The sequence below is a fragment of the Drosophila miranda genome, chromosome 4, assembly GCF_003369915.1.
Source record: "Drosophila miranda strain MSH22 chromosome 4, D.miranda_PacBio2.1, whole genome shotgun sequence".
Classification (NCBI taxonomy): domain Eukaryota; kingdom Metazoa; phylum Arthropoda; class Insecta; order Diptera; family Drosophilidae; genus Drosophila; species Drosophila miranda.
The window spans coordinates 19598186-19616597 of NC_046677.1; the positions used below are offsets into that span (position 1 = coordinate 19598186).

The following is an 18412-nucleotide window of genomic DNA, read 5'->3' on the forward strand; positions in this document are numbered from 1 at the left end:
GTGCGCGCTCAACTGGCAGCGAAGGAGCAGCACGGGAGCAGCACGGGCGGGGGGAGGGCCACAACTGGCGCTTAGTTTTCAGCGGAGATGTGGGTACCGGCTGGCGAAAAAAGGTTAACTAAGAAAGCCATGCAAATGCTTTTTTATTTCCACAAAATGGTTGGACCCACAGAAAACACAGGATTCCTGGGAATCTAAGAACCAGCGCTAGAACGGTGGAACGGTAGAATGAACCCTTCAGAGTTCTCTGCCAATCCCTCTTACGCTTCTTAAACGAAGCGTAAAATTGTTAAATGAGTGCGAATGTCTACAGAGAAAAAGGGCTTCGTTCCACGTCCCTCTCCCTCCCTCTCTCCCTCTCTCTCGCTTTCTCCCATCTGGTTGACCAATTGGCAACGTCAGCTTTTCTGTTAAATTATTGATTAATAAACTTCCTTCGACGTGCACATTTATTGCTTAACCTTTTCTTTCTCGTCGTTTTTCCCAAATCGAATTTTATTTCTCTCTCCAATAAACTGTATGATTTCATAGAAATCAAATTGGTAAAAGCATGAAACTTAATAAATCTGAAACCATTTGAGACTGTTGGGAAATTTCGCAAAGAGAAAGTGGTCAGCTTCAGAACCAAGCTTATTTATTTAATTGAGAAAACATAAACAAAAAACATTTCATTCATAGGTAAAATGTCTGCCTTCCAGTGGAGAACAGATATGCAGGTCTTTTGCTAATTTGCAGTTGTTAAGGACAAACTAGTCTTATTGTAAGTCTGGCCGGAGTTCCGTCCGGCCAGAGACGAGTAGCATAACATCTTAATTGAATTTGTTTGTTTATTCGTCGGCGTGTTCTGGCGATATCAAAGGAAACAAGTGTGCTGTTCTAATTGATTCCGTGAATACAAATGAGCTGATGATTGAACTGCCGCACTTCGAGCAGAAGCGACCGCGTGGGTGAAATTAAATGGGAAAAATGTATCTCAGTTTATACAAAATTAATTTAAACTACTCTTAGGTCTATTCATTAAGTAAAATGTGTATAAAATATATACAGATACATTTATTATCTAAGTTGAAGAAGCGTCACGTAATTTAACAATACCTATATAACTTAGCGGGAATTTAAAATTCTAGAAACATAAATGCAACGCCTATAATACTTTAAGCCTTTACTTTACACTTCAATGTATGTATTTAACATTCCTAGCCACTAAAAGTCCACGTCCCACCCGCTCAACTCTTCCGGTGGCTCATAATCGTTTTCCACGCCGGACGGCCCAAAGTATTGCAAGTCGGTCCAACTTTTGAGGGGTCGCTTTATTGGGGAAGGCAATTGTTTATCTTTCAGTCGCTGCCAATCCAGACTCTCGAACCAACTGTGTCGCTTGATATCGGAAATCCCCTTGCGCTGGTATCCCAAGCGTTCGGCAGGCAGCTGTTTGCACAGATGACGCACCAGGTGCTGCGCTGACTTGGGGATTCGAGTAGGCATGTGTATGACATCGATGCCGCTGAGGATTTGCTGATAAATCTTTATTTGGTTCACGCCTCTAAAGGGCGTTTTGCCAACCAGCAGTTCGTAGATTAGAATGCCCAACGCCCAGTAGTCGACGGAGCGATCGTGCCCACGGTCCAGAATAATCTCGGGTGCCACATATTCCGGCGTACCGGCAAAGGTGTTTGTCTTCTCATTCGGACGAACATATTTGGCAAACCCGAAGTCCACCTGGCGAGTATTTTGAAATGAGCTGATTTGTTCACAAATTAATTTGATTGAAAATACCAGTTTGCAGTAGCCATCTGTGCCCAGCATGAGGTTCTCAGGCTTGAGGTCCCTGTAAATAAAGTTGTGCGAGTGCAGAAAGTCGAAGGCTTCGACGACACAGCCCGCTATAAACTTGGCGGTCTTCTCATCGAAGTACTGCCGCTTCGACATCACTGTCCACACATCACCGCCCATGCAGGCCTCCATTAGGAAGTAGACGTATTTGTCGTTCCGGTACGTTCGGTAGAGTCTACAATCGGAAAAAGCTGTATTTGAAGTCTGCAAAATGAGTGATTAGATGCTCGAATACTCACTGCACTATGAATGGCGAATGCCGGCACTTGATCATCACGTTCTTCTCATTGTAGACGTGCTCGATCTGGTCCTGCTTGACCACCTCGATCTTCTTGATTATTTTCAGGGCAAACGTTTGCTGGCCATAGGCCACCAGATCCACACGTCCAAAAGCACCAGCACCCAAGGTGGCCACCTTCTTCAGTTCGGAGATGGCTATCTGGGCATGCTCGTTGTCAAACTCCATGCTTTTGTTACTGGATCGACCATGGGGCTCGGTCCGCTGACTAGGCTTGTCACGAAGTTGCTTGATAGTTCCCAAGTAGCTTATAAACGCTCTGTTGCAAGAAAGAAACGTAAAATCCAGCCCTTTTCTATTCCTTTTATGCTCGAAACTCACTCTCTATCCAACTTTAGGACCTCAGTGCCTGGTGCATCTGCATAGACACTGGCCTGTCGCACATCCGCATTCAGAAGCGCCTGTTCGCCAAAGTAGTCGCCTCGCTTGCGCCTTGCCACAATTTGCTCCTCTTTTGACTCGTCCTCCTTTTTTATGGTAACGGTTCCGCCCCGAATGATATAGAACTCGTTTCCCACCTCGCCTTCACGTACAATGCAGCTGCCAGTCTCATAGAATTTCTACCGCGCAATAAGCAGAGTTTTACGATAGATCGGTGGCACAAGTGTCTCGCTAAGATATTGTATATTACCCTTTGCAGGAGGTCAACAACTTTGTTGAGCAAGCTTTCTTCCAGCTCTTGCAGAAATGGAACCGACCGGAGGAACTGAAGGTTTTCTTCGCGTTCCCTGGAACCGGAGATTTGCATGATGGCCCGAAAGGTTTCACGTGCTATTTTCCAAACTCGGGCATCAGTGGCAGCTAGGTAACAGGAGAAGAACGGTCTACAACGGTCTGGTTTACAGTACACACTATTTACCCTTAATGGTGGCCTGCCTGGGGGCGTTATAGAGTATTGCCAGCTCCCCGAATACGGTTGCCGGTCCAAAGTTGCCCACAAGCTGTCCGGCGCGTATGACATCGTAGTGGCCCTCGGCGGATACATATATCTCGGAGCCCTCCTCGTGCTCGTGTATGATGTAACTATTCTTTTTGTAGCTAGCCGGCGCCATTGCATTGATAACCATCTCCTTCCGCTCTTTGTCCATTAGGTTATTAAGGAAATCATTGCGTTCAATGGCCATGTGTATGAGATTGCGTGTGCTGCGATGCGGATTCATTGGGCAATAACCGATGACTTTATTTGTTTTTTCTGCTTCAGCAAAGTTACTTCACTTACGCTTTGTCTTTTGTAATTGATTCGATTTGAAGGTCGCCTTGAATGGGGTAATTCGGTCGGACAAAGATCAGTCCACCTTCCACACGATGTGCCTTTGGAGCCGATGATTCGGTGAGTCGGCTCTTCTCTCCATCGCTGTTTCGCGAAGGTGTTGGTATTTGTTCCTTATAGTGTGGACAAAGGCAAGAACGAAAGAATCTTATGTTTGTTTAAAGCCCAATGAAAAATCCCCCTCAACATTGTTGATAGCCCGGCTCTCCGGCCAGAAACTGGCATGTACTATAATGGACCAAAAGCCACATGACAAGGTCCCGTTTCCGCGCAGTTCAGCGCCTGCCAAGAAGCCACCTTCCTCATTACTTACTTGATTATTCGAAGCCTCGGGAGGGCTTAGTTTGACGTCTGTTTGTAGGTTCTGTCGGCATTCGACGCTCCGTTTCTTCCGCAAGTGTACTGGCGTTCCAGGGACCAGCAGCTCGGCAGGCATCGGCGGCGCAGGCGGTATGTTAATATCTGGCATGGTAGACGCACGTCGTCGGCGGTGACTGTCTCCACTGCACTTTGTAAGATAATTGAGTGACACATTGCTGCTACTCTTGCCGTTGGGCGGAGCTTCTAGCAGCTGCTGCCCTCCACCTTCTGGCCGATCTTGTGGCAGTGCCCCATTTGCCAACGTGCGGTTTATGTTGCTGTTGTTGTTGGTGTCGCTGCTCTGCCAGGACAAGGTATCATCTGTTTGGTCTGTGCTTAGTTCCTGTGTATGACCAATGAAAAACTTTACATTTCCCCCATCCGTTGCAGGAGATGTGGTGCCCGACGGCGTGACGACCTCATCAATTATTCCATTCTCATTCACTCTGAGCGTTGCCTTGCCGTCCACAGCATCGCCACCATCGGCACAGGCACCGCCGTCTGCGTTGGCCTTAGCCCCCGACTCCTCCACGTCATCAAACTCGATATTGGGCGCCTCTGTGGGCAGGGCTGTGGGTCGCCGCTCTTTGACTGGCTTTAATTTGGAATTTGAACGTGTGACATTAATTGCATTGCCATTGACGGGGTCTCCCTCCGCCTGCGGCTCGTCATCTTGCTTTTCCTTCCGTTTGCTCGGCTGCAGTTTGCTCTTGTTGGAGCGAAACTTCTTTGGCTGCCTCTGCAGGCTGTTTGTATTGTTTTCGCTGCCATTTTCGGCCAAAGTCTGCAGCGGGAAGCTGCTGGGCGAGGAGGATGAGGAGGAGGAGCTCGTGGGCTGCAGTCTTAGCCGTTGCAGTTTGGCCTGGAGGCAGCGGTGGGGGAGAGCAACCACCCGCCAAACATTTACCAAGACAAACAACAAGGTGCAAAAGTTTTTCGTTGTGGTTCGGGTTAGGCGGAGTGTGGAGTGTGGCGTGTGGCGTGTGGCGTGTGGCCGTGGCGGACATTGGTGTTGTATTCGTCATTGGCGTGGTGTATGGTGTAAGAGTGTGCGTACGTATTTACAAGTGTTGTGTGCATCGTTTCGTTTGGAAGTATAAGAAACATATACAAGTGTGCAAATATTAGTTGTGTTTCACGAAAACAAGCACATTTAGTCGAACAGGTGGAAAGACTCACCTCACTGGCACTGGGCGTAACGATGGGCGTGTAAAGGGGCTTTTCCTCGCGCCGAATGTACAAGCCGATTTGCTGGAAAATTATAACCGTACTTTTATGCATATTACATCATACTTCTGCCTCCTGATCCCTTCTTCTGCTTAATAAAAGGCGGCAAGCCTTACCATCGCTGGACTAGATTTTATTCAAACTAATCAAAATGATGTTCATATGTATATGTACAGCCTATTTAAAAGTTGAATCATCGATTCAAATACTGTGTACTCATGCGAAAAGCTTCTACTTGTTATCTTTGAGTGAAGGCAACCAAAAGCAGGCATAAATAAACACCTGCCACTATGCAAGTCGCTGGTTGGCTTGACTTTGATATGCTAATCGATCTAAACGACGACATTCTGACGTATTTTCCGTTTTCCCACGGAAGCTCAAAACTCTGATAAAGTCCCTGATAATGTCCATGGACAGACTGCAGCTAAAGTCGGGGGAAGGGCTTTGCCTACGCAGCGACTTTGGTACATTTCTGCGCTACAGCCATTGTTACAGTCTGGGGATTCCTCCCTTAGAGCTCATGTTTTCCTAACGGCTTTGACACTGAACGTCCCCGAGTTATTTAGAATAGCTCGAGCGTCATGCGTGCAATCACGTTCATTTCCATCTCCATCTCTAGCGAAAAACATGACAGCCCTCTCGGGCGTCTACCCCCAGAGACAGCCACAGATATGTCTATAGATAGCCACGCATCCTACGGATTCTGCATATTTATATGTCATTTGGAGCAGTGGTTGCAAGCTGCCCGAACTCATACACATTGCTGGAGATTTATGCATGAGTTTCTGCTTCCGGTATGATTTTCTCAACGCGTTTTCTCTCTCTCCCCACCTATTTATATGCTTGCTTATCATATTTTTGCATATTTAATAACAACTTGTCATTGCTAAAACGCTTATATTGCACTAAGCCAAGTGTCGTTTCTTCCAGTCTTCCAGCTCGTTTGAAGTGGGCCTAATAAGTTTCGGTGGAATTTGTATACCCATCATTTGAATGGTATTTGGCAAATATTTCACGAAGTATTTTCATCTGACAAAGAGTGCTTGGGCACCCGGCTTCCGTTAATTTGCTGTGTGTTTGATGCTTGCGTGATAACCATTTTGAAAAGTGAACGTCATGGGCAGTGAAATAAATGATAAGCGAAGCAAGGTTTCGCTCCAATCGTACTTGTTCGTCCGATACCCTTTCTGCCTCAACTGAGAGAGTATTTTCGATCAACACGATCGGAAAGCGCAGTCAGAGTAACGACATCTCTCCTGTTACTCGAATCTCGTATCTAGTATTTTTTGAACACGCTTTGCGTTGATGAAAAACTCTACGATAATTCTAAACCTGGCTAAATATTATTTATGGATTTTCTTGCCGCCCCGATTAACTCAATTAAGCACTCGATCAACTTATCAGTGGGCTTATGAGACGAGAGCATTGCTGCAGCATGATCTTCGCCCCACAGAAACTCACCACCGGACTATCGTGCGTGTTGAGTATCGTGTCGGTGTTCTCGTCTTGGGCGGGAGTGAATTTGTTTTTGTTGCGATGATGGAACAATCGAGGAAAGCAGGCCATATTGTCACCTGCCTTTTATTTGTTTTATTTAAATATGTATATTAGTTTATCTGGTTAGTTGATATTTTATCACTTTATCTGAAATCTTGCTGTTATGTTATTGTTGATAAGGCAGATGAAACACTTTAATTATACCAATCAGTTTACCATAACCATAAGTCATTAAATCTTAAATTTGTGGTATACATTTCCTGTGTTTGGTGGCAATTTCATCATAAAGGGTAGAACTTTAAACACTTATTTCGGTCTTGTGTTGATTATATACGGGTACCCACTTATCTAGGGTTCTGTAAAAACGAAAGTGCAGCATAAAAGAATAAAGAATCTAAGCATATTACTAGATCCACTGCTGACCACATTGGCTTATCAACTGCCCCAACAAAACCAAGCCGCTCTTGCTTTGTATCTGATAAATTTGTTTGAAGAACAAAAGTTTCAAAGTTCGAAAAATGTGCGCATCGTCAACTGGTGCTGCTTTAATTACTGCTGAGGGCGGGCTGGCTACCGATTTCTCTGTTTTTGTTGATACCGACGCCGCTGTCTCTGGCTCTGGCTCTGGCTCTGCCCCTGTCTCTGTCCACGCCTCAGTTTGTTCAGCATTGGGTCTACAGCGATGAATCAGTATGCTTGCTGGCTTTTATCTCTTTTCTCTTATCGTTTAAAATGCTTAATTGTTTTCTATTTATGCGGGGGGATTTTCATTGTTTGCTTAAAAGCTCTAGATCAAATGCCCTGAACGGCCGGCCCAAAGGACAGGAGCCAACGCTGGGGTTGGCGTTATTTCGGGGGACTACCGACTCATAGCTAGTAGGCCAGACCCAATGACCAATGCACTGACTTAAAGAAACCGTTTATTCGTTTAGTCATACACCAACTGTCGAGTATTCTGTTAGACCATATCTCGATGGCTGGGAACACAAGAAATGTATATTCCAAATCAAAAAATGACAATATCTGGGTATTTTCGTTTTCATGGACATTTTCACTTCACTTTTCGTGCGTTGATTTGCTTCGACGAGCAGCGCAGCCGGCACCATCGGCAAAAGCAACGACAACGACAACGACAACACCAACGACCAGAGAAAGGCCGAAGTGACTCGAAAGAGCCGCAAGTCACGAGTCACTCATTTATATTAATTTATTGACATTTCGTTGGCTCTTATCGGCAGACTTCTTGATGTGTTAGTTTTCACTTGCTTGAATGATTTTTTTTCACTGCATTTCATAATGAAGGTATGGCTAAATTTTGCCCGGCCAAAGCATATGCCTTTTCATTTGTTTTGTATTTTTTGTGGGTTTAGATTCCGGCTGAAGCATATGCCTTTTTATTGAACGATCAGGGTTTGGGTTTGTTCAAGGAAATCGTAAGTGCTCCCGATAAGCTTTTTGTGTGGGCAAAGTGGAGTGTTATTCACATTGTTTCAGCTTTACGAAGCGATAGACCTATTATGCTAATCGCGGGAGCTCAAAACTCATCAACTTAGTTGATTCAATAGCACCACACTTAATTGTTTCTAAAACACTCAAAGTTTTCCACGAATTGTTTGAGAATATGTCAGTCAGCCATATCTTTTTGATTAGATATCGATATCAGGAAATTGAAGATGATTGATATATTTGCTGGGTTTTTATTTTTGACACAAATTAAAATATTCAACTGCACACACTCCGTATCCTGCCATAGTAAATAGCTGAGATCAATGTAATTTACACACTTTATCTGTAGGATTTGAGTTGTTTTTACATTTTTTACCAAAACACTTGAGCACATCCGCGAATTAGTCATGTCGCCACATATCATTAAAGAATTACAAAAAAAAAAACCTATTTCAACTATTTAAGCAATAATCGCGTCACTTTCGTGAGGAAGGGCCACCTTTTACAGTTGGTCACAGAAACAGTTCCACTCCATGCTGCGGGACCCTGAATCAGTTAATTGAAAACCTCAAGGCTGCGTAATGCGTAGCGGCGAAAAAAGAAGCTTTTATTACGGCCCGATCCGTACACTTTCCGCACACCTGCCGCCGTGGAAGCTGATAACTCGACTAATTTAATGTGGACAATTTAAATTGGCAATTTGCTCGACGCGGTAACGCGGTAACGCCGGCGAAGCCAGCGCCAGCGCAGCGTCAGCGTCAGCGTAGCCACGAACGGCGACAACACCGACGGCTGACTAGCTTTACGTTTATCGGTATCAGTTGAAGTGCCTGCCTAGTGTTCTTATCTATGGAGAAGTGTTGGGTATGCCAGGCGTCATTGTTAAACGCGAGACGGACTTTTTAGCCCAGAACGCAGGGGCGTGGTCCAGGTTTGGGCGCATCAGGAGGGATATACTCGTACAAAAAAGTAAACAGGTCAGCCCACACATTTCTGGGATGCCACGGCGTCCTGAATCAACTTAAGAACATTTCACTTGTATTAAAGTTTTCTGAAGAGTAAGCGGTTCTCTTCCGACAATGACAATTTTATTCATTATGCTTCGAATGCGTAACTAAAGCAATTTCAAGGGAAAACTCATTTTTACTCACCCGAACTCACCCTTATACACCCCTACTCAGGGGCTTCATATGTGCTCATATGCTGCGACCATATGAGGGCGAACATGTCTTCAGTCGACGGTTACGCCTTAAAGTATGCACGTATCTCGCGACACTGTCGTTTGATTAAACTTGTTAACACACGTCGCAACGCGAACAGGCATCTCTTCCACCCCCCTGACGCAGCGGATGCCAAATTTTGGCCCCACTTTAAAGTCAACGGTGTGGCGTGTGCACCATGAGGAGCCCGAAAACTCCAGAATACCAGCCTAGGTATTTCCATACCCACAGACAGATATCATTGCATAGTCTATTCAGCACAGAGCTCACAGAGATTGTGCACTTCTCCAAGATGTGAATAATTTATGTATCGAGCGGCTCGAAAGCCACTTTCGTATGGTATTTGGCACTTAATATTTTGATTGGGTTATCGAAGTTATTTACCTATAAGTAATATACCACACAGACGGGTACAGATACGCATGTATGAACATACACACACGATTAGGACGGCCCAATTATAATTATCGTCGTGTTTGCACTGCTTTGGAACTTCGCCCACATTTATTTGAGTTCGATAAGATTAAAGCTGTGTATCCGATTCGCTTTAGTTGACTACCGTTAGAAAATTACTCCAACACCACTTGTACGCGTTTCTTAATCATTATTTTACGCCCAACTGATTCAGAGATCTAAGATCAGAGCTGAAAAACCTGCCCCGTCAAGGAGAGGAGGAGCTTTAGGTTTAGGTCTAGCGGACGGGGCCAAAAATGTACCTACGAAATATGGGAAAACAATTTGAAAGTTGAAAAGAAAAACGGACGGGCAAGTGAGCATTTTGTGTTTTTGTTTTACGGCCGGCCACGATTCACGACACCCATGAAGCCATGATTGATGTGCTCCGGCAGCTTCTCCGCGAACCACGCCGTTTCCAGCGGCCGTTTTAGTGGATTTTCAAATTGCTTTTTTCACGCTGACAGAATACGGGTCGGCTCTAGGGCGGCCTCTTCCGACGGGCAGAGAGACAGAGAGCCAGTTATTCAAATGCAAACGACAGCTGTCAAAATGGGTTCAACTAAAATTTGACTTGATCTTTCTTTTTTCCTACTTGCAGTCGAAAAAATGGGCCAGATGTCAATGAGTAACTGGGCCGAGGCAACCGCACCATCGACTACGACACCAACAACTGTACCGTCGAAAAAACAACTATAATTTGCACGCATGTCCCTATTGGACCGAATGGCAAATGATAGCTCTGCTGAGCGAGGCGAAAGTACAGCTGAAATACACTAAAAGAGGGGCAAGAGAAAAGGCCAAGTAAATGTCGCTGTTGACCACACTTGTCGGGCTATCAACGACGATATTGCTGGTGATGCTGTTGCCAGTGGCACCTCAGCACAAGACGGAAGACAAACACCAGCAGAATGCCCGGTACAGCATGGAGCAGAAGTTCTCGTTGCCCGCCGTGCCGCTGCCGCCCCCGCCGCCCTTCTCGGCGGCCAAGCACAACTTCTCCATGAACGCCTTTGCGGGTGATCACAGTTCAGGGGGTCAAAGCAGCCCCCCACGCCTAGCCGGAACCATCAACGGCAGTTCCGGCTGCGGAGGTCTCCTCAAGGCGAGAAACGGCATCATTCAAACGCCCAACTTTCCACATCGCTTCCCCACACCCATCGAATGCATATGGATAATCGATGCTTCCGACTTGCCCACATCCCAGGGGAAGGAAAACGTATCGATAGTGGTCTACCTGACACAGCTCTACGTGCTGAGCGGTCTTAAGCTCACCGAGTACATGTACTACTCCGACGACTTTAAGGTGCCTGCCCACCGCGTCTTCACGCTGACGGAGGACGAAGTGACCCAGGTATCCTGGGTGCAGTTCCACAGTCAGTACTTGGAGATACGGTTCACGATGGCCACCTTGGACGGAACTCATTTACGGGCACTGGATCGCCTACTCGACGTCTACGGCTTCAACATTACATATGAGGTGCAGCACGATGTGAAGGAATCGCAGTGCAACACTCTCCAGTGCCGCTTTCTTGGAGATTGCTATGCCAGCGCGGACTACGGGTATGTATGGGTTCATTTGGAGCATATAGCTTATTTAAGCAACTATTATAGCACGGTAAGGGAAATAGAGGGGGAAATGAGCTTCCTTTCTGCTCAGGATAAATACGGTACGATGTACGATATATGGCTTACAAAAATCACCGACAGCTAGCCGTTGAAACTGTTAACTGCTGGCACATCAATCTTGTTTCTCTTTTGGTGTTCAAGGTACTACTGGAAAAGTTGTTTAACTGTTTCGGCTTTGCATTTTTGTGTTGGGTTCGATTCGAGGCTTTCAACCTAACCCAAGTGGGAGCCATACATTTGTAATGTTTCAATAAGTGGAGGAGGTCCTTCGTTGCCCCAAAAAACGACTACATCCTGCTGAAATCCCCAGGGAAGAGCCAGGCAAAACAATAAAAAGCATCGCAGTTTCCCAAAAAAAAGACGAGCAGTAAAGTTCTGAGTCGCAGCTAGGGCCACGACTCTACATTTATACCAGATGTCAGTATTTCAGTTAGTATGGCTCCCTACCGCCAGACGGGGCACACTGCACCAGGACGAGTGTGTGAAAGAGAGGGTTCTACTGGCCTCAAGTCTAGTACACCCCTACACCCTGTACTCTCTTTGAGTATCGGGTATAAAAAGCCAAGAACAAAAGTACAAAAATGTGCAAAACGAATGTGTAAGCCAACAGTCAAAAGAAAGACTGGAAAGCATGTGCATTTGTCCCGACAAAATTCAGGTAAAAGGATTTTACGGATGAGCTTTGAAATTGAGCTTGACGTGCAGCAGAAACCGTGACAGCTTGTGGTATGGCGGGGCATGTCAAGTCCAGGTCAAGTCGCGGACAGATTGTTCTGCCCTTTGATTAATTGAACAGGTGTTTGCCGGCACGGATTCATGAAGGAAGCGTGGAATTAGCTCTTATAAATTAGGTATGTAATTTATTCTCCCGAAAATACTCAGCAACAAGTAACAAACATAAATGTTCCGATTTAGGCCAATTATAAAGTTTAATGAAAACAATTAAACAAGGCAAAAGCATTTAACACGGACATAGCACTGGGCACAACAATGACCCCAGAGATTTAACAAATCAAAACTTGTTTGAATCGGAAGCTGGAAGCACCAAATGCTTCGGGTTTTTGATAAACAAACATAACAAAACCAAACAAAAGGCACTTCACTTCCTCGACTACTTACCATAATTATAATTAATTGGTAGGCCGAGGGGAACGTGTATTTACCCAGCTAATTGAATATTAATATAATAGCAAATGGAGCTGCCTGCAAGGGAAAATTAATACGAAAGTGACAGCTTAAGTTTCTTCTGCGAGCCTGGGAGTGCTTCGGACCTCTCAGCGCAGTGCCGTTCTTCTAAAATATAATTTCGCGCCTGACACGTAGCGCCCCGTAACTTAATTACCAACTAAAGGCAAATGGGGCCTCATCACTCTCTACGTGCCTCAGATAAGCAAAGCAAAACACAGCAGGAACAGCCGTGCAAGGGACCCAGAAGTAGCTCCCAACTCCACGGTGATGAGACGACGAGAGCCACGTATAGACCAATTGAAATCCTTCAACACAATCTTTACTTTTTGTTTGTTTTCAGCACTTCGTCGCATTGCATTCTCATCTATGGCTCTAGCTCTTTTGTTGGGCTAATGTGCGAAAAATGCACAACAACTGGGAAACTCTGGGATACTCGTGGATGATGAAATCGCGGAGCGCTCCCCTCTAAACGTTGAGGCTTCAGTTTTCGTCCGCTGTTTTTTGATTAATTCCTACGAGTATCTCGTGAGCTTTCGTGCTCAAATTTTTAATAAGCGCCGTCGCAAGAAAATCCGGCTTTAGGTTAGGGAAAGCTTACAAAATAAATCTAGTATCAGAAGTCACTAAATATTTATATATCCTCTTGGCGCTTTTATAATTTGGTCATTATAAGACAACAAATGTTGCATAAACTGTTCAAAATGATTTTCTATAAACTGTAAGCAGCAGAAAAGAGCGAGCGAAAACAATAAGCCGTAAACAATTGGCCATCGGCCAGGATGGAGTCTGCTCCTGCCAGTCCCTTTTCGATTTTCATTTCGTTTTGTTCTTTCCACTTTGATGACGACTGACTGACTGCACTTCTACAAGAATTTTTATGCATTTATTTGCTCCATCGGCATCAATTTGCTGGCCAATGAAAATCTGTTGCACCTCACCGCAAAACTCCGCAGACCAGTAACCAATTTATATTTTTAAATACTTTTTCGGGTTTAAGCCATTTCGGTTGGGCATTCAATTTGGTTTTCTTTCCCCTCTTTGGAGGGTTTTCGGCCCAGCTCTATATTTTCATTAACAGACGCTTAATTGAAAAACTTTCTCGCTTTGAGGGTCATCATAAAGCTATATTGAACTGATTCAGTAATTTAATATTTTTTTCTTAAAGTCTTTGGGATAGTCGAAAAGTAGAAAAGGCAACAAATATCCGTTTGCGTTTTGCATTCGTTCGAAAATTGTTAACTCAATGGAATGGAAGCCAGTTGCCAGTTGCCTTTAGAGCCAAGGACGCAGGTTTGTAATCACAAACAAAAGTGCCATAACATTTCGAGGGTGTAGACGGCAATCGCTGTCCCACTGATTGGCAGGCTTTTAAAAGGCCCGCACAGCTACCAGTAAACAAGGGGAAGAAGCACCAACGGCAATGACATCGACTCAGAATTAGGCCACATTCAAGCGGCAAATTGTGTGCGCAGAAGGGACGGGGTAGGGACAGTGGGAAATGTTCGGCAATCAATGTGCGTAGCCTATGGCTCTGGGTCTGCGTCTGAAACAGCTTTAATAACAAAAAGCGTAGCTGCTGCTGAGCAAACAAAATGTCAGCACCAAATGAGATCAGGCTCAGAGCGGGCGGAGGCGGAGGCGGAGGTGGAGGTGGAGCACATCGATGTGACCGCTGCACGTGCAGCTCGCCACATGGTATCTGTGTCATTGTCATTCCGATTCGCCTGCGTGCGCCTCGTGCATTGTTTGCCATGTCAAACAGTGTCATTTACCCAAAGTCGAGAAACGGCACACATGGACTACGGGCGGATACGGAGTTGGTCATGTCGAAATTAAGTTGGTTTTGGCCTCAAAATTGGCGCATTGGTCTCGTTTGTGGGTCAGCTGATCTCTGAATAAATTCCGCTCAATTAAAACTTTTAATTTTCCTGACTTATCTTCGAGATATGTACATGTATCTGCAAAGTCTCAAAATGAATACAGATGGGCGAGTGCACAACGACAAGCAAATATGTACTCTCGCCTGATAATACTCGTACTAGGGTCTACGAAAAATACAATTAGCTGAAGAGATTTGGAATGAAATTTGAAAAAAGGGTTCGGAATTTGACGAAAATAATTTGTATACAGAAAAGGAAATGCCATTAAAAATACAAAAATATACCTCTTTATACATATATGTATGTAGGAGTGCGTATGTGTACGTACATTTTGAATATTTAGGTACCTGTGTATGTGTTTTACGACTGGGGAGCCGTTAAATGGCCGCCACAAACCATTCAACAATCCCTATTCTTGCAGCGCACTCAGCCACCTTTACACATAGGGCCATCAAATTAAATTTTATTGCATTAGGCGAAAGGGTGAAAAAGTAATTGCCACCGTTTATATGTATACTTTTTTCAACCGGTTGCCTTCCGGCAGCAATTTGTTGTATTTTCATTGCATTTTATCATGCGATGCCCAGATACGCCTAGACCCCCCACACACGCCGTCATGCGAACTGATTTAATACATATAATATGATATTTCTCATACTTCACTTAAAGCACATGATTGAGAAAAACTTTATGAATTCTGGTCTGCATATTTTTGTGTCTGTGCACTTTGGCTTTTTGTCAAAAACATACCAAAACGTAGTTTGTTAGCTCCAACTAAGTAACCCATACGGACTTGTCCACATCCTGCATAACATTTTGGATCAAGCTTTCTTTGTTATCGCTGCCAGGAAGAAGGGAATGTTGGCGAAGGATATGACATGAATATTATGGCAGCCATATGTGTGTTTTCTGGGTTAGCCAGGAGCAGTGGAGCATGTACGCTCCCATGTACGCTCGGTCAGCACTTTTCGAGTGGAGCACTATAAAGTAGTAGCAGATTTTTGGCAAGCGATTTTAATTGTTCGGCTTTTCAAATTTGAATGAATTTAAAATGCGCAGTTGAAATGGGATTGCGAAATGCAGGCAAAACAATGGGTTCTCTCCGAGAACCATGAAAATCCCCGTTTCCTTCTGCCAAAACCAAAGTGTTACACCTGCCGTACGTGTATGTGCAGTACTTTTAATTTTTATTTTAAACAAAGGGCCCGCGGCGTACCTTGAAAATAAAACGCTGTGTGCCAAATATTTTTTGTGAGAAAAAAACTTTCGAAGTGCACATGTCGCAAAATATACAGAATTATGCAAGAAAAAAAAAAAAATCCTATCAAAATTTGCGAACACACGAATAAAGCCAGCTGCAGGTGATTTTCAACGATTCGTAAAAAATGCAAAGCCCGTTCCAATGAAACGAAGAAGGTTTAGCTCCAGAACAGGATCGAAATCCTTGTTTTCCCGGCACCCGGCACTCGGCACTCGGCACTCGGCTGGTTCGTTCTTACGAGCGCCTGTCGATGAACAACGACTTTAAAGATACAGCATTCTGTTAAACAGATAATGCATGGGCTATGACAACTCCCACTTACTCGACAGCACCTATAAAGCAGTCTTAAAGCTCAGTCGCATGCAGTTTATGTAGAAAAACATTTCCGGCGCAGAGGGCACAACAAGCCATAGAAGAGATGGCCAGTAGCAGGCAGCATGGATTTGTAAGCAGCGCAGATGTCCGAACACAGAGGCAATTAATTTCCGCAATACAATAGCACCAGAGCGTACAGGCCTCGCATTGCATATATGTACAACAAACAAGGCCAGTGTATTAGGCAAAATGGTGTATGTACGCTTAACGAAGGGGCGGACTCCCAAGCCATCCATTTCTATTTACACAAATGATAAATGACTGCATTCCGAAGATAGAAAGTATTCTTAAACACATAGTTAGCGAGATGAAAATGCAAAGAACCGAACTGTTTGGAAATCAAAATTTTTAAAAACTAAAGAAATAAATAAATAAAACAAATAAAAGTTGTGTGACAGGAAAAGTTTCCTCCCCACTTTGTGGCTCAGCCGTTTGATTTTGCCTAAGCGGCCAAAACATTTATGTCGTTTTGGCCACTTTTATTAATGGTTCGATTTGTTCATAAGATTGCAGATAGAAAACCCCAGATGTTACTAATAGCAGATCAATTAGAATGATTTTCTCGTTAAATTCGGATTTAGGTAAACCGCCGGAAAGCGACGTCGAGCTGCCGCCTTGGAACTCTTATGAAAAAACCTCAATTGATTAAATGTGAACATTGTTAGAAAGATAAATAGGAATTTGTGACCCTGCAAAGAGGCAACTTTCTTAGAAATATGCCATCCCGTTTTAAAGGTTGTGTAATGCCCAATTCACATTAAAAAAGTGGCCTGCAAAGTGCCTTTGAGTTTGCCGTGCGTATAAATCTTACATATTTGAAATATTGTCTGTGGTTAAGAATTTTGACTCCAACGTCTGGAGCTCATGATGTTGAATTCCTTTGAAGATGGTTTTGAAATAACTATGAATTCAGCTTAGGCACGTACCTTATGAAATTCCTCCATCAGAATGGTCCAATAAAACTTTTTATGAGTCACAATCTGGGCAGCTCATCGGCTGTGACAAGGCGCAAGCTCGGAGATAAATAATTGTGAATGCTGCGCTGACAACTCCGCAGCCCAGCTTGACAACTTGTGGGCTCTGACCAGAGGGTGCGAACTTTACAGTTTTCAGCAAATAACACAACACAACACACCAGATAACAAATAGAACTCGAAACGTGCTCACATCTCCCGTTTTGACATTTATTTGCAGTTCGTACGGTTGCGCCTGTTTTCCAGGCTTCAGCGGCAGTGACTGTGGACATGGTCCCTTATGCAAAGACGTACATACAAACGTGTGCCAAAACGGTGGAACCTGCAAGTAAGTACATGCTCGATTTTTCTACGCATACTGCTACATTAAGTATTTGAGTGCAATTTGTCTGCCGTCAGCGAAGCTGAGAGAGACGATCGGCAGAGAGGGACCGCCCATGATAGAGATTAGACAGAGATTACAAGGTGGTCCGCGCTATGCGCTCTCTTTTCGGGTCTGATTTTGTACAACAGCAAACTTCGTTCATCTCTCTCTCATCAAACAAACCGCTCTCACTAGTGCACACGAAAGAGTGCTAACGGGCCACCTTCTATAATTTCATCATGTGTGGGACGTAAGCTGATACGTTTTCCTCTCTTTCTTTTGCTCTCATTTTGTTGCGTTCGTTGGACTGCATTTTGTTTACAGTTACAGTAGGGCAGCGAGGCGATTTGATTTCGTTTGTTTTTATTTATTGAATGTACACTTGCATACATATGTACATATGTACATTATATATATATTTACATATATAATTGTATTTCTTTAGGCCGCATACATTTGTGTGTGCATATTTGTATAAGGTATATTTGCACTTCTTAGTCGGGTTTGCTTTTATCGTAATTTTCAGGCACATCGGCGATGCGGCCATAACTTGCCACTGTCCAATGGGGTACAAAGGAACCAGATGTGAAATACCCGAAATAAACAGGACCACGCAGGGTAAGTGCAATAATAAATGTTAATGTGGTACATAAACATAATAGGCGCCAGTGCAGAAAAGTGTAAATTTCTCCGCGAAGTATGTGGGTGGAAGGGGTACAGCGCCCGATAAAAGAGCAAAGTTGTTAAAGTGAAAATGTAATTACGGAAATGATTATCATTAAGAATGCACTCGATTGCAGCTGAGGTGCCCATACAAATGAGTGAAAATACATCCAAGCGGAGGGTGGCGTCGTCGATCTCCCTCTAGAAGCCCCTCTCGAGCCATTTAATCGACAAGTGCGTGCAAACATAACAACAATTTATAACAACTGCAACTGAAAGCAGTGAAAGAGAAACAAGGAAGACCATGGAAAACCTCAGGTTGTCACTGGATGGGATGCTTGCCAATTTCCATGTCGTTGCTGCAGGCAAAGCAGTAAAAATTCATGTCACTTGGGCAGAAAACAAGAACACCAACAGTTTTTCAGCTTTAAGTCCTGGAGTTTATTGAAACGCACGAGTGCATGAAATTGTAGT

The 18412-nt window shown here is 44.2% G+C and overlaps 2 protein-coding genes across 4 annotated transcripts in view; one reads left to right on the forward strand and one right to left on the reverse strand.

Annotated features, from left to right (window-relative positions):
* The window catches only part of LOC108162045, an 87421-nt gene that overhangs the window by 13634 nt on the left and 55375 nt on the right, over positions 1–18412 (forward strand). The window contains exons 3-5 of the mRNA XM_017296572.2: positions 10206–11167; positions 17132–17239; positions 17802–17893. Of these exons, the coding sequence (XP_017152061.2) occupies positions 10413–11167; positions 17132–17239; positions 17802–17893 (955 nt within the window). The 5' untranslated portion in view covers positions 10206–10412. The remainder of the gene's footprint in view (positions 1–10205; positions 11168–17131; positions 17240–17801; positions 17894–18412) is intronic.
* On the reverse strand, positions 586–17137 carry LOC108162046 (cGMP-dependent protein kinase 1). 3 transcript variants are annotated; one of them, XM_033393581.1, is made up of 11 exons: positions 8431–8593; positions 6450–6643; positions 4941–5012; positions 3715–4623; positions 3351–3514; positions 2991–3274; positions 2763–2932; positions 2453–2691; positions 2073–2390; positions 1777–2008; positions 586–1719 (listed from the first exon to the last, which is right to left on the reverse strand). In XM_033393581.1, exons 2-11 carry the CDS (start codon positions 6552–6554, stop codon positions 1204–1206), a joined length of 3009 nt encoding a protein of 1002 aa, XP_033249472.1. In that variant the 5' UTR covers positions 6555–6643; positions 8431–8593; the 3' UTR covers positions 586–1203. The 3 variants fall into 3 exon arrangements, with proteins under 3 accessions (XP_033249472.1, XP_033249473.1, XP_033249471.1); XM_033393582.1 differs by lacking the exons at positions 6450–6643; positions 8431–8593 and adding an exon at positions 16864–17137; XM_033393580.1 differs by having other exon boundaries at positions 6450–8593.

Bases quoted from the DNA above. Each gene is read 5' to 3' on its own strand.
- LOC108162046 (XM_033393581.1), bottom strand. From the start codon at position 6,554: ATGGCCTGCTTTCCTCGATTGTTCCATCATCGCAACAAAAACAAATTC. The intron at 2,391-2,452 runs GTGAGTTTCGAG...TTCTTGCAACAG, and splicing joins GTCCTAAAGTTGGATAGAGA to AGCGTTTATAAGCTACTTGG. The intron at 2,009-2,072 runs GTGAGTATTCGA...TTCCGATTGTAG, and splicing joins CATTCGCCATTCATAGTGCA to ACTCTACCGAACGTACCGGA.